Genomic DNA, 16,250 nt, shown 5'->3' on the forward strand with positions numbered 1-16,250 from the left:
AGGCTTCAATTTGTTACTGTGATGCTAAGAGACCTAAGACAGCTACAGAGGCTAAGTGACCTTTCCCTCCCTGAATGGGTAGGTATCCTTGTTCTGCCTTCTAATTGAGTTAGTATCTGAGTAAAGAACTGCCAGGTGTCATTTAGTTCACAGTACACTGCTGTGGCAATATAGAAATGAATTTGCCTAAATCATTTGGCTTTTCTAAATTATAGTAAATGAATATACTGAATGAATACTTCAACTTAAGGAAATGTTCTTAAAAATATATTAATGTAGGCACTTCAGCGGAGAATTGAAAGCAAAACAAATAACTCAGGTAAAGGGTTGAAATTAAGGTACACTCAGTTGTATCCAGTTTCCTTCTGTAAATCTCTCTTTTTAATTAGAGTGGACAGTCATTGGAGAATATCTGACTTGGGGCTAAGGAAATCTAAGCCTTCTTGGCCACACTGTATTCTCTTATGTCGTTTAATAAAGACACCAGTTGGGTTGCTGAAAAAGTAGTGGGAAAAATCAATCCCTCACATCCAAAGGGCGGCTCTTGAAAATATGTGGATTGTTGTAGTCATTTTGCTCTTCTGGCCTCAGAAGTTCTAATCTTAACCTTAGCCCTTCATGCAGAGAGACTTTTTAAACCAATTCCCACATTACTCATTATGTGACTGTTGAATAAGAGAAACCCAGCTCTTTTCTTATGCTTTCAACCAGTTATCTTCTTCAAAAATTTGTTTGGATTGTTATACCTTAATCTTGCCTGGCAAGGGACTTATGGGAAGGTTCTTATCGTTTGAAAGTTTGGTGCCAGTATCTGCAAAGAAAGAAGAAAGTAAAGAAGGAAAGGTGTGTTTATCAAACATCCCAATAGTGACGGTGTGTGAAAGCAACTTTTGAAAAAGTTTATCTGTCAGAGTTTAGCCGTATTATTACATTTTATTTTATTCATTGAACATAAATAATTATCAGTGAATCCTTTCTAGATTTTCTAGTTTCCCAAAGTTCCCTGTATTCACATTCTAAGCTGAAAAATGGTATTTTAAGTCACTGCTCTCCACCTTATATTATTTATAATCACCCTCATGACCTCTTCCTTCAAAGAAACGTGATCCTGAGAAGTGTCCTTTGTTTGTCTTTGTGGAATAAGTGATGGGGATGCATCCTGGAGACCTGTGAGATGTTTAAATTGTGGCCTAATGAAACTAGGATGGAGAGTTCTGGAAAGATCTGGAAAGATGGCTGGTAGAGTGTGGCCAGATGTGGGAGAAGAGACACGTACAGAGGGGGGAGAGGAAATTTTCAGAGGGAGAAAATTAAACAAAGAATTCAATAAGTTTTGTTGTGTGGTGTGGGATGCAAGCCTTTCTCTCCCCCTTTCCTTCACAATCTCTTTGTTAAAGACTGTGTTTTTCATTAGTTTGACTAAGATAGGATTTGCCGTTTTGTTTGGATACTGAGAATGGACCCATGGAAACAGTTACATTTGGGTTAGCTCTGACTATCTTTAATGAAGAACATAAATATCGGCCACACTATCTATGCACATGCTATCACCATGCCTTTTTTGTTCTCTGTTCATATATCTAAGTCCTCTTCTTTGAGGTCAATCTCAAATCTCATCTGAAATGTACATTTATTGATAGATTCAACCCATAATGAACTGTCCCTTCTTTGTCCTCCTTAGGCTCTGATTATTTATAAAAACTCATTTTTGAACTTAGAAACTGTCCAATATGATATATTAGTTATTTCATCAGCATCTGTTATATCCTCAACACAGTTATAAGCTTTTGTGGGGCTGGGCTCATACATTCTGTAATTTTTCTCAGTACTTACACTTACTTTGATAGAAAGCGCATTCATTCATCTAAACATCATTTATTGAGTGTTAATTAAATGTCTCAACTCAGTAAATATTGTTTGAATGAATGCATGCATGAATGAGGGAGTATGCAATAGGTAGCCTAATGTACCACCCGATGTGAAAAAACCAAAAACATAGACACAAAAGCAAGCCAAAAAGTGGGCCAGGACTTTCTGTAAAATATCCTGCTTTTGTTGGATGAGGCCATGAAAATCAAGATGCTCCTGAAAGGTCTTAAGAGCTGACCAAGAATGGTAAACAATTGAAATTCTCTCAGGCTTATTCAACCCTATCACTGGACACATTTATACCTCTCAGGAATGTTATTAAAAGAAGAGATTAATAAAGCTTTTAGAGATGAGTTGATAAATCTCTAAATATTTAAATCTTCATTTCCTCCTAGGTTTCTCTAATTTGGGTTTCAAAAGATTTCAAGAAACCACAGGATAATTAAAAAAGTAGACATTATCTTTCTTACCTTCATGTTTTTTGATGGTAAACACATTTTATTTTCTCCATAGTGCTGCCCAATTTCCACCAGTACAGTTCTTAAGTGAATTTTGCTCTGGATGGTGGGATATATAAGATGTAAATGAATTGTTTGTATATGTTTTAGAATTCTTCAAAAGGGCCTGGCCATGGAAATGCATTGAATATTACTTAAATAAGTAAAGTAACTTCCTCAGAATTATTATTCTATTCTGGTTAGGATACTCTCTGCCCTGGTTTGTTAAAATTTCCCTCTAGAGTGGTTTTAATTTTGTTTCTGGTAGGGTCCTAGGATTTATTGCCACACCCATCCTGCATCTGTTTTTCTTTGAATTACTCTCCTTGCAGTTTCTGATTCCTACAGGGCCTTCCAGGTTAGTGACAAGCTGGCCATCACAACTCTGGGAAGGACAGGCCTACTTTTCAGAGGTGTTGATGTTTTCTGTACCTGAAGGTTTTCAAGAGATATCAGTCTTCCTCACCACCTCCCTTGGCCCTCTTAATGGACTAAGCAGTTCCTCATGAAATTTCTGTAGGATATCTGTACTAACTTCTCAATATTGTTCCATCCTGAGTCTAAATTCCTGGCCTCAAGGTAATGTTAGATTTCTAGCTCCAGCCCCTATTTACATAAGGCCTATACTAAGGAACGGAACCCATAGACATCAGTCTGCTCTTATTTCTCTGGATTTAATTTCTCTGTTACTTTCTGAAACATGCAGGTGTTCCTTTCTTTCTTTTAATCTCAGCTATGTGCTTTTAACTTTTTCAAAATTGACCCAGAATTTACATGTGTCTCCAGTAAGAGTACATTAAATTGAGCTTAGTCTGCTCTTCTACTGGCATATTTGAGATCCAAATAATTTGCTACTTAAGTGGATTCAGTTACCTGTATATTTCAGGCACCTAAAACTCACCATGTTCCAAATTTCCCCCTTTATTGTTAGTAATTTTCTTGGGAATCTGGATAACATTAGATGGAATAAAGTTAGTGAGTGGCCCAGGATTGCCTGAAATTTTGTTTGTCAGAGTGGCCAGGGAAAGTTAAGCAAAGAAGACAACCAAATGAAAAGCAGAATCACATTATTATGGCTGAGACAAGATTCCACGCAGAGCTCTCTGTAGAACTGGGTTGGGTCATAACTTATGCCAGAGCTCTAGGTGGGGTTGACACCATCTCATGCCAAGCTCTCAGTTCTGGGCTAACGTCATCTCTGGTCCACTCTATGGAGTGGAAACTTTGGAGGAATGGCCAATGTGTTCTGCGGTGTAGGAAGAGGGAAATTGTGAACGTTCCTTTCTAAATTGTGGAGGAACTAACCACTGTAAATGTGCCTTGAACTATGGTGTTTCATTTGACCAGTCAGATCAATGACTTTCCCCTTGAATGAAATGCTGCTACGTATATGAGCAGAAAAACAAAACTGGTATAAGGAATAGATAGCTAGTGGGAAGCGGCCGCATAGCACAGGGAGATCAGCTCTGTGCTTTGTGACCACCTAGAGGGGTGAGATAGGGAGGGTGGGAGGGAGGGAGATGCAAGAGGGAAGAGATATGGGGACATATGTATATGTATCACTGATTTACTTTGTTATAAAGCAGAAACTAACACACCATTGTAAAGCAATTATACTCCAATAAAGATGTTAAAAAAAAAAACTAGTATAAGGAGATGGAGAGACTGGGAGTCTTATTTTCCCAGCAATTAACTTTTCCTCGACCATGACCTTCCCTTTGAGTCTCCTAGACCTTGGGGATGATCGCAACCCCTTGGGTTGGGTGTTTGCAACCCCATCTTCACTAGAACCTCTATAGTTAACTTTGATTTTTCCCACTCCATCTATCCATCCCATGTATGCAGTCAGACATTTGATCTTGGACTTTTACTGACAAAATATCCTTGAATATAACCATTTCTTTTCACTCCCACTGCTACTGCTTTTGTCACTGCCTTAACTAGGGCTTTATCTTTAAGTCCTTTATATAAATATATAAATAAAATATACAAATAAATAAAATATAATATTAATTCTGATGATTTTAAAGTCTTTTCTTGATAAAGACTTTTCCTGATAAAGATACACAATATCTTATATAACTATTTTTGTATTATCTGTTCCTTTCTTAGAATTTTAGTCATATGATTCTATCTCTTGGTATGTCTAGAACTTTTTGATTGAATGCTGACTATTTTATTTGGCTTTTTAAATTTTTCTCAGTGGAAATGTTGTTTTGCTTCAAAATATGTTACTCTACCTGGAAGTAGCAAATCTTCAAATTACAATTTTTTTAAATGCTTTCAAATATCAATACTATAGGTGTCACAAAATCTAGAAAAATGACATTTGAAAATTAACTACTGCCAGATGTGTCTCTATAAAACTTTTTCCCCACTCTTGTAGCTATATATTCTTTAACTGCCTCCTCATATGACAGTTTATGTGTTTTAGAAATAAAATTTTCAGAAATAAACTTTGTAGTTTATAGACATAGATTTCTTTTAACATGGTTGATTAGAGTTTGCTTTTAGTTATTAATAGTTTAGAAAAGTTTATTTCAGCGTCACAATTTATTATTGATAATGTCACATTAATTTTCATTGTTAACTTTGAGAAAACCTCTATGGATTACTTCCTCATAAATATTTACTATTATAAATGCATTACTGATTTCAGTACTGCTATAGGATTGTGCATTACAGGAATTCTGATAAAATACTCATTCACACCATTCCATTACACACATTATTGATGGGGTATATCCTTTTATTTATTTATTTATTTATTTATTTTTGACTGTGTTGTGTCTTCGTCGCTGTGCGCAGGCTTTCTCTAGTTGCAGCGACAGGGGGATACTCTTTGTTGTGGTGTGCAGGCTTCTTATTGCGGTGGCTTCTCTTGTTGCAAAGCACGGGCTCTAGGCACGCGAGCTTCAGTAGTTGTGGCTCGCAGGCTCAGTAGTTGTGGCTCATGGGCTCTAGAGCGCAGGCTCCAGAGTTGTGGCACACGGTCTTAGTTGCTCCGCAGCATGTGGGATCTTCCCGGACCAGGGCTCGAACCCGTGTCCCCTGCATTGTCAGGTGGCTTCCTAACCACTGTGCCATCAGGGAAGCCCCTGGAGTATATTTTTTTTTGTTTTTTTGTTTTTGCGGTATGCTGGCCTCTCACTGTTGTGGCCTCTCCCCGTTGCGGGGCACAGGCTCCGGACATGCAGGATCAGTGGCCATGGCTCACGGGCCTAGCCGCTACGCGGCATTTGGGATCTTCCCGGACCGAGGCACAAACCCGTGTCCCCTGCATCGGCAGGTGGACTCTCAACCACTGCACCACCAGGGAAGCCCTGGAGTATATTCTTGACAGCAGGAAATTTCCGTTTTGACTAAGCATTGAAGAAAACTGAATCTTTGACTTATCTTTCACATGCCTGGTGATTGAAATAATTTTCCACAGAATAACTTCTGGTTTTATATTTTTCAGTTCATTTTTTCTTCTTCAAATGCACATGCTTTGAGAGCTGTGAAGTGCAAGACATGGCTATACTGTAAGGTGGTTTTTGTCCTTACGCTTCTGTGTCTTGTGCTAGTTAAGTCAGTAGAGTAGTCAGTAAGAGTACTGGAAGTTATTCCTGTAATGGGATATTATACAGTCAGTTACATATGGTGGTGTCTGAAAATCACATAATAGCCTCACTTAAAACATGTCCTTAGCCAGATTTCAAAAAAGCCTGTGACCAATCCAATATGATCCAACATAGTGGACTATGATAGAAGGAAAATTGGCAAAGAAATAGACGCTGGTCTTACCTGATGGAAGTTAAAATATCTCACTTTTGACAATTTTGCAAAAACCTATAATTACATGAACTAATTTCTAGGGTTCTTCGTAGGACCTAAAAAGGAATCCATAGAGTTGTGGAACAACAATAGAAGCTACTGTGATGAGAAGCCCCGGCACCACAACAAAGAGTCCCCCACTCGCCGCAACTAGAGAAAGGCTGCACGCAGCACTGAAGACCCAATGCAGCCAAAATAAAAATAAATAAATAAAAATAAATAGATTTATCTTTTAAAAAGTAATACTCAGGTTTGAGTCATGAGAAATTTGATGAGGAGAAATTAGCTAATGTTTTCAGAACTTTTAAAATATCAAACTCAGTCTCTAAGATCTTAGCATTATATACAACATCGGTTACTTATTAGTGGTTTGGGAAGGCCAATTTAAAATTTTCTCATCTTACTGTATTGAAATTCATGGCCCTAATGTTTTCCACGTTGACTATATGAATGATGAAGAAAAGTCAATCATGTATTTCATTTCCAACTGGACAGAAAACAATATTTTAAAAAGTGTTTGGACTACTGACTTTTGATTTCTTCTAAGGCAAATGGATAGGTAATTTTTATTCCCTGATGAGGAGAAAAATGGTGGAAGAGGGCAGGGTTAAGAATTAAGATTTCAAGAGCATGAGAGGTAGATGGCCAACCAGAGTTCCTAAGGTTCGGTGCCTGTAACTGTTGCCGCCGCTTAAGCCTGCCAAAGCAGTGGTACGGCTGCTGCGCTCGTGCTTGCTCCCTCTAGAAACGTTCTTGCCAGTAGTGGCGGCAGCGGGACTCAATTACCCCCTTTTTTCACTCTCTCCAGAAGCTCCAGATGGCGTCTTCCGTGGGCAACGTGGCCGACAGCACAGAACCAACGAAACATATGCTTTCCTTCCAAGGGTTAGCTGAGTTGGCACATCGAGAATATCAGGCAGGAGATTTTGAGACAGCTGAGAGACACTGCATGCAGCTCTGGAGACAAGAGCCAGGCAATACTGGTGTACTTTTATTACTTTCATCTATACACTTCCAGTGTCGAAGGCTGGACAGATCTGCCCACTTTAGTACTCTGGCAATTAAACAGAACCCTCTTCTGGCAGAAGCCTATTCGAATTTGGGGAATGTGTACAAGGAAAGAGGGCAGTTGCAGGAAGCAACTGAGCATTACCGGCATGCATTGCATCTCAAACCAGATTTCATCGATGGTTATATTAACCTGGCAGCCGCATTGGTAGCAGCAGGCGACATGGAAGGGGCAGTACAAGCTTACGTCTCTGCTCTTCAGTACAATCCTTATTTGTACTGTGTTCGCAGTGACCTGGGGAACCTGCTCAAAGCCCTGGGTGGCTTAGAAGAAGCCAAGGCATGTTATTTGAAAGCAATTGAGACGCAACCGAACTTTGCAGTAGCTTGGAGTAATCTTGGCTGTGTTTTCAATGCGCAAGGGGAGATTTGGCTTGCAATTCATCACTTTGAAAAGGCTGTCACCCTTGACCCCAATTTTCTGGATGCTTATATCAATTTAGGAAATGTCTTCAATGAGGCACGGATTTTTGACAGAGCTGTGGCAGCTTACCTTCGTGCCCTAAGCTTGAGTCCAAATCATGCAGTGGTACATGGCAACCTGGCTTGTGTATACCATGAGCAAGGCCTGATGGATCTGGCAATAGACACCTACAGGCGAGCTATTGACTTGCAACCACATTTCCCTGATGCTTACTGCAACCTAGGAAACGCTCTCAAAGAGAAGGGCAGTGTTGCTGAAGCAGAAGATTGTTATCATACAGCTCTCCGGCTGTGTCCCACCCATGCAGACTCTCTGAATAACCTAGCCAATATCAAAGGAGAACAGGGAAACAGTGAAGAGGCAGTTCGCTTGTATCGTAAAGCATTAGAGCTCTGCCCAGACTTTGCTGATGCCCATTCAAATTTAGCAAGTGTATTGAAGCAGCAGGGAAAACTGCATGAAGCTCTGATGCATTATAAGGAGGCTATTCGAATCAGCCCTACCTTTGCTGATGCCTACTGCAATATGGGAAACACCCTACGGGAGATGCAGGATGTTCAGGGAGCCTTGCAGTGTTATACTCATGCCATTCAGATCAGCCCTGCATTTGCGGATGCCCACAGCAATCTGGCTTCCATTCACCACGATTCAGGGAATATTCCAGAAGCAATTGCTTCTTATCGCACTGTTCTGAAGCTTCAACCTGACTTTCCTGACGCTTATTGTAATTTGGCTCATTGCCTGCAGGTTGTCTGTGATTGGACAGACTATGATGAGCGAATGAAGAAGTTGGTCAGCATTGTGGCTGACCAGTTGGAGAAGAATAGGTTGCCTTCTGTGCAGCCTCATCATAGTATGCTCTATCCTCTTTCTCATGGCTTCAGGAAGGCTATTGCTGAGAGGCATGGGAACCTCTGCTTGGCTAATATAAGTGTCCTTCATAAACCACCGTATGAACATCCAAAAGACTTGAAGCTCAGTGATGGTCGACTGCGTGTAGGATACGTGAGTTCTGACTTTGGGAATCATCCTACTTCTCATCTTATGCAGTCTATTCCAGGCATGCACAATCCTGATACATTTGAGATATTCTGTTATGCCCTGAGCCCACATGATGGCACAAACTTCCGAGCGAAGGTGATGGCAGAAGCCAATCATTTCATTGATCTTTCTCAGATTCCATGCAATGGGAAAGCAGCTGATTGCATCCATCAAGATGGTATACACATCCTTGTAAATCTGAATGGTTATACCAGGGGTGCTCGAAATGAACTCTTTGCTCTCAGGCCAGCTCCTATTCAGGCAATGTGGCTGGGGTACCCTGGGACTAGTGGCGCGCTTTTCATGGATTATATCATCACTGATCAGGAAACTTCACCTGCTGAAGTTGCTGAGCAGTATTCTGAGAAACTGGCTTATATGCCCCATACTTTCTTTATTGGTGACCATGCTAATATGTTCCCTCACCTGAAGAAAAAAGCCGTCATCGATTTTAAGTCCAATGGGCACATTTATGACAATCGGATTGTGCTGAATGGCATCGACCTCCAAGCATTTCTTGATAGTCTATCAGATGTGCAAATAGTCAAGATGAAATGTCCTGATGGAGAAGACAACGCAGACAGCAGTAATACAACTCTTAATATGCCTGTCATTCCTATGAATACTGTTGCAGAAGCAGTTATTGAAATGATTAACAGAGGACAAATTCAGATTACAATGAATGGATTCAATATTAGCAATGGACTGGCAACTACCCTGATCAACACTAAGGCTGCCACTGGAGAGGAGGTTCCCCGTACCATTATTGTAACCACACGTTCTCAGTACGGGTTACCGGAAGATGCCATTGTGTACTGTAACTTTAATCAGTTATACAAAATTGACCCATCTACCTTGCAGGTGTGGGCAAATATTCTGAAGCGTGTTCCCAATAGTGTACTGTGGCTGTTGCGTTTTCCAGCAGCAGGAGAAGCTAATATTCAACAGTACGCACAAAATATGGGCCTTCGCCCGAACCGTCTCATTTTTTCCCCTGTTGCTCCTAAAGAGGAACATGTTCGGAGAGGCCAGCTGGCTGATGTCTGCTTGGACACTCCACTCTGTAATGGACACACCACAGGGATGGACGTCCTTTGGGCAGGGACCCCCATGGTGACTATGCCAGGAGAGACTCTTGCTTCCCGAGTTGCAGCTTCCCAGCTCACTTGTTTAGGCTGTCTTGAGCTGATTGCTAAAAATAGACAAGAATATGAAGAGATAGCTGTGAAACTGGGAACTGATGTAGAATACCTGAAGAAAATTCGTGGCAAAGTCTGGAAGCAGAGAACATCTAGCCCTCTGTTCAACACCAAACAATACACGATGGAACTAGAGTGGCTCTATCTACAGATGTGGGAGCATTATGCAGCTGGCAACAAGCCTGATCACATGATTAAGCCTGTTGAAGTCACTGAGTCGGCCTAAATAATGACTGTGTGCCCAGGAGAATTACCCCTGTAGCTGAGCCTCAGCCTTCTGGGGGAAAGGGAACTACTTTTTCAATATCATGTTGCAGATGGGTGACACACAATGATAAGAAATAGCACAGCCAGACTTGCTTCCTGCATGATCATGACAGGGAGAGACACAAGAGATGGGAAACTGCTGTTCCACAAGGAGATTCCATCGAATTTTGCCGCAGCCAGGTGTCTGGAAGGTCTGGAAGGTAAGTCTGGAAGGTCTGATCTGCCTTGGTCTTCCAGGGGATGGATGGTTAGTGTGGAAGGGAGATAGAGATTGCCCAGCCGTTTTGTGATTATCATGGATGGATTGAGTCTTCTGAATTAATTTTTTTCTTTCTATTTTGGGTATTGGAGCTTTTAAAAATGTTTGGTTTCAGGTATTTTTATTCATGTGAAGTGTATATGATTCTCTTGAGATCAGGTGTTAAGCTGAAATATTCCTTGTTTTAGTTTCTGAACTCTACAGATAAATGGGGACTTTGCTGGTGTAGTCTTTTTCTAGGTTTTATAAACCGCTTGAGCCTGTGTCAGTCATTTTAGTGTCTGACATAACGTTTGGAACTCTCAGTGCTTTGTTGGTTTGTAGATGATGGCTTCAATTCTTTTTCTGGTCCGTTTCCTTCTTCCCTTCCCCCCACTTTAAAAATTCTCCTGTAACTTGGCTAACAAAAACCAAGTCTGATTCAAAACCTCCCAGAGTGTTTCTCTTAAACACATCATCTGGTGCCAAATGAAGATTCTTAGGAGTGCTTATTAATTATGAAGGGCACAGTTGTGGTACTGTGACTGATGATAATAATAATGGATTTTTGGCCTAGAGTTTTGTCCTATTTCACCAGTGTTTTCCTGTTGACTGCCCCTCTATGCTGCTTCCAAAAGTGATAGTGTGTGATAAGATGTTTACTTTCATTTCTAAAGTTTGTTTTGTTTTAGGTGAGTCCTGTTCTTCCTTTTTCTTTCAGCAGAAATGAAATTCCAGGTAAGTATAAGTATTCAAATATTTGATCAGTAGTTCACAGTTATCTCCAGTACATTCAATAACTTTCATCAAAAAACATGTTATAGGTAAAAAGCTCTGAAGGACCAGCTATGTATATGATAATTATGTTTCAGGCCTTCTAGGGTATTATATATGATAACTTGTCTTCTGGTCGTGGTCTTGAAGTCTTTATGGATTCAGCCTCAGTAGTAGCGAACTGCACTGCTACTTGGTTTGGAGTACAAATTAGACTTTAACCCTCCTGGAGGTAGAGTTTTTGGTATTGAAAACCATAGGAATGAAATTATTGTATTTCAACAAAGGATCGAGGGCTTGAGGCTTAAACAAGCCAACATATGTGTGGGAAGCAGTCAGCCTTGAGAGCACCTTCGGACATGCCAGGCATGCCGCTGCTGCTCGAAGGGACTGTCCCTACTTGTTCCCCTCCTTGTTCCATTCCATGGGAGATAAATCACCAGGGCCCAGAAATCAGAAAGAAAGTAAAATGAGACAAGCAAAGCTGTCTCCCCCTGCACATGCAGGTTATTTTGGATGATTCTGGGTTTATGGGTTTTCTCCCAGGGAAGTTAACCTTGAGCCGAGACAGTCATTAGATAATGTAAACCACCGTCTGGCAACCTTCCCTTTTCTAGTCTATATAATCTGTACCTGTAGCATAATAAAACTTACCTTGCAACCATCAGTTGTCTTGGTCCTTCTGACCCCATTCGTTGGTGCTACTTCAGTTCCTTACCCCGTCTCTTCTGACCCTGGGCGGTGAAATCCTCTTTCTGAGGCTGGTCCATGGCAAGTGGCGCCCGAACAGGGACCTGAAGCGTGAAGGCAATTAAAAGGAAAAGAAAGTGCAGGTAAGAGAACCCTTATGCAAAATATGTGTGGCCACGAGTAAAAGTGAAACTAATAGAGGCATAAGGCAACAGTCAGAAGTAAAAGAAGATGGGGCAAAAGGGCTCCAAGGAGCGTGAATTATTTGCTCAGGTTTTACTTTCCATGCTTATAGCTCGGGGTAATAAAGTTTCTACCTCACAGTTGACTGAATTTTGGCAGCATATCCATGATGTATATCTCCCTGGTTTCCTGATGGCGGCTCTGTGACACAGAAATCTGGCAGAAAGTTGGAGAAGATTTAAAAAATTATTATGAGTCTCGAGGGCCTACTCATACTGCTGTTGTTACATTTAGTTTGTGGAATCTGATAAAAATATGTTTAGGTTCTTCTCATGATAGTGTTGATTTGAATGTAAAGTCAGAAAAACATAAGCCTCTGACAGAAGACAAGACTGTATTATCAGCTACTGTGTCGCCACTTCCTAAACCGAAAGAGCTAATTAATTTAAATGTTTCAGATGAAGAGGAACATTTTGACTTAACCGATGAGGCTTTTAAACATAAAAGAGAGAGAGAAAAAAAACATAAAAGAGAGAATCATCCTGAGGATGATTTTCTAATGGCTATGATAGATAAGTCAGTGAAAAAGCTGCAAATTAGTAAGGACTGTCTTCCTCAAAAATCTACATCTGTAAAAATGGTCAGTCTCTTGCAACGTGCTGTATAAGCAGCAATAAAACGAGGAGAAGATCCTATTTTCTGTTGTCCTGTCATAGAAAGACCTGATCCTAATCATCCTCAACAGGCTATTAGGGAGCATCAGGCTCTTCCTTTTAAAGTTTTGAAAGATTTAAAATCTGCTTGTGCTCAGTATGGGCCCACTGCTCCTTTTACTACTGCTATGGTTGACACTATTGCAGGAGAAGCTCTTTCCCCCGCTGATTGGAAGTCTATTGCACGAGCTTGTTTAAATGGTGGAGATTATTTAATATGGAAGTTTGATTTTTATGAACGGGCTGCTGAACAAGCAGAAAAGAATGCTACCCATGATATTCCAGTGGATTATCATACGCTGATTGGGGAAGGACCATATATTTCTTTACAAGATCAATTAACTTATACCTTTGTTGCTTATCCTCAAATAAATCATTTGGCATTACAAGGCTGGAGGAAATTACCTTCTACACACAAAACTGAGGATCTTTCAAAAATGAGACAGGGACCTGATGAACCATATGCTGATTTTGTAGATAGATTGTTACAGGCGGTGGGGAGACTCATTGTGGAGATAGATTGTTACAGGCGGTGGGGAGACTCATTGTGGATGGACTCTCTGGTACAATTGTAGTTAAGCAACTTGCTTTTGAAAATGCTAATAATGCAGGTCAGGCTGCGATTCAACCTTGGAGAAAACGGGGAACACTGGAGGATTATATTCGCCTTTGTGCAGACCTTGGGCCTGCTTATATACAGGGTGCTGCTAGGGCTGCAGCATTAACTAAAGTGGGGTTTAAAAACAATCAAAAGAGAACAAAGACTAGTTTTCAATGTGGAAAGGCAGGTCATTTTGCTGGAGAATGTGGATCTTTTCATTGTAACCCTGCTCCTTCCTTCCCTACTCAAAAACCTCCAGATGGTCCGAAAATCCCTGGTTTATGCCCTAAATGCAATAGGGGAAAACGTTGGGCACGAGATTGTCGCTCAGTGGCCCACAGGGATGGGACACCACTGTCGGGAAACTCCTCCCGGGGCCTTCCCCGGCCCCAACAAATAGTAGGGGCAACGTCTGTGTATCCTCCTCAAACTATCAATCAGACATTAACCAAAAACAAAAACATACAATATCTTCGCTCTCCAGAGCAACAGCAGGAAGCACAGGACTGGACCTCAGTACCTCCGCCCGATATGTATTAACTCCTGCAATGGGTCCTCAGGCCCTCTCTATGGGCATCTATGGACCTTTACCCAAGGGTTTGATTGGACTATTATTGGGAAGAAGTAGTGTCGCCATGAAGGGTTTAACTATTATGCCAGGACTCATAGACTCTGACTACGAAGGAGAAATAAAAATCATGGCACTAACTATTAAAAATATAATAACGATTTCCCCTGGTGATAAAATTGCACAATTGCTACTTTTGCCCTTTGTACCTCATGGAAAAATTTTACAACATCAAAAGAGAGAAACAAAGGCTTTTGGATCATCTAGTGCTGCCTACTGGATTCAGAAGATAGGGAAAGAACGTCCAGAAATGAAATGAGCCATGAATGGAAAGGTTTTTTCAGGTTTGTTAGACACTGGAGCTGATGTCTCTGTTATGACGCAGATGCACTGGCCTAAACATTGGCCCGTTAGTCCTATTATTACAGAACTTCAAGGAATAGGACAGAGTTCTTCTCCTATGCCAAGTAGTCAGTTATTATTATGGCAAGATAGTGAGGGCCATTCAGGATACTTCCAGCCTTATGTTTTGCCTGGGCTGCCTTTAAACCTCTTGGGCCAAGATATATTAAAGGAAATGGGAGTATTACTTTATAGTCCAAATTCTCACGTCTCTAATATGGTGTTGGATCAAGGATTTCTTCCCACAGAAGGGCTGGGAACAAATCAAAAAGGAACTGTCTATCCTATTGATGTGAAAATAAAAAGTGATAGACAAGGTTTGGGTTTTTCTTAGGGGCCTTGGATTCTCCTCCACTCACTGCTGGTCCAATTACTTGGCTGAGTGATGACCCTGTATGGGTGGACCAATGGCCCCTCACAAAGGAGAAATTAGAAGCTGCAGAACAATTAGTACTGGAACAATTAGGGCATTTAGAAATTTGCAATAGTCCTTGGAATACTCCTATTTTTATTATCAAGAAAAAGTCTGGAAAATAGAGGTTATTACAGGGTCTAAGAGCTGTTAATAAAACTATGCTAATAATGGGAGCTCTTCAACTAGGCCTACCCTCTCCAACAGCCATACCACACAATTATCATCTTTTAGTTATAGATTTAAAGAGTGTTTTTTCACTATTCCTTTGTTTCCTGAAGATAGAAAACATTTTGCTTTTAGCTTGCCTTCCTTAAATTTTAAGGAACCCATGAGGAGATTTCAATGGAAAGGGCATGCCTCAGGGCATGGCAAATAGTCCTACATTATGCCAAATATATGTGGCTCAGGCCTTAACTCCTGTGAGAAAAAGGTTTCCAACGTTATATCTCATACATTATATGGATGATATACTTTTAGCCACTGATAATATTTCTTGATTAGAGACTGCTTCCCAATTTTTACAACAATCCTTACAATCATTTGGCCTGGTCATTGCCTCAGAAAAAATTCAAAGACAATCTCCATTTTTCTATTTGGGAAAATATATTGATAACTCTACCATTAGGCCTCAAAAACTGCAAATTCGAGTTGATAATTGAAAAACATTAAATGATTTTCAAAAATTACTTGGAGATATTAATTGGCTAAGGCCTTCCTTAGAACTTACTACTGCTCAGTTAGAGCCTTTATTTGATATTCTTAAAGGTGACTCAGATCCTTCTACTTCACGATCTATGACTCCAGAGGATTTCAAGCTTTCCAAATAGTTAATAGAGCTATCAGCTCTGCACAATTAACTCAAATACATACTCACCTGCCCATGTCTTTAGTTGTTTGTCCAACACCTCATGTGCCTACTGCCATCTTATGGCAAACTGTTGGAATTATTGAATGGATTCGTATGAAAACTACATCCTCTAAAGTTATTAACCCTTATTATGAACTTATTATTAAGTTAATAATGCAAGGTAGAACTAGATGCTTACAACTTATAGGTATAGAACCTTCTCAAATTATTATCCCTTATTCAGTTAGTCAACAGAATTGGCTTTTTCAACATAGTAATGAATGGGGTCTTGTTCTTGCAGGATTTTCAGGTACCTTGGAATGCCATTAGCCTGCTGATAAATTGATCCAATTCAGCAAACTTAACTCTTATATCTTTCCTTCTATAATTAGGCAACAGCCTATTCCTCATGTACCTTTGGTTTTTACAGACGGTTCTTCTTCAGGAGTGGCTACTGTAATCGTTGACGACGGAACAAAACTCATTAAACAAACTTCCTTGACTTCAGCTCCACGTGTTGAACTGTATGCTGTCATTATGGCTTTTAAACATTTGCCTTCTATATCTTTTCATTTGTTTTCTGATAGTAAATATCTTATTAGCTTATTATTTCTTCTGGAGACTGCAACCAGAGGATA

At 40.3% G+C, this 16,250-nt stretch overlaps 1 protein-coding gene across 1 annotated transcript; it reads left to right on the forward strand.

The window, feature by feature from the left end:
• The first annotated feature begins 6,939 nt into the window (after positions 1–6,939).
• On the forward strand, positions 6,940–11,278 carry LOC309807228 (UDP-N-acetylglucosamine--peptide N-acetylglucosaminyltransferase 110 kDa subunit-like). The gene is made up of 2 exons (XM_082626573.1): positions 6,940–10,381; positions 11,112–11,278. The coding sequence occupies exon 1, from the start codon at positions 7,000–7,002 to the stop codon at positions 10,138–10,140; it is 3,141 nt and encodes a 1,046-aa protein (XP_082482699.1). The 5' UTR covers positions 6,940–6,999; the 3' UTR covers positions 10,141–10,381; positions 11,112–11,278.
• Positions 11,279–16,250: the final 4,972 nt, after the last annotated feature.

The sequence above is a fragment of the Mesoplodon mirus genome (genome assembly GCF_964341445.2).
Source record: "Mesoplodon mirus genome assembly, chromosome: 7".
Classification (NCBI taxonomy): Eukaryota; Metazoa; Chordata; class Mammalia; order Artiodactyla; family Ziphiidae; genus Mesoplodon; species Mesoplodon mirus.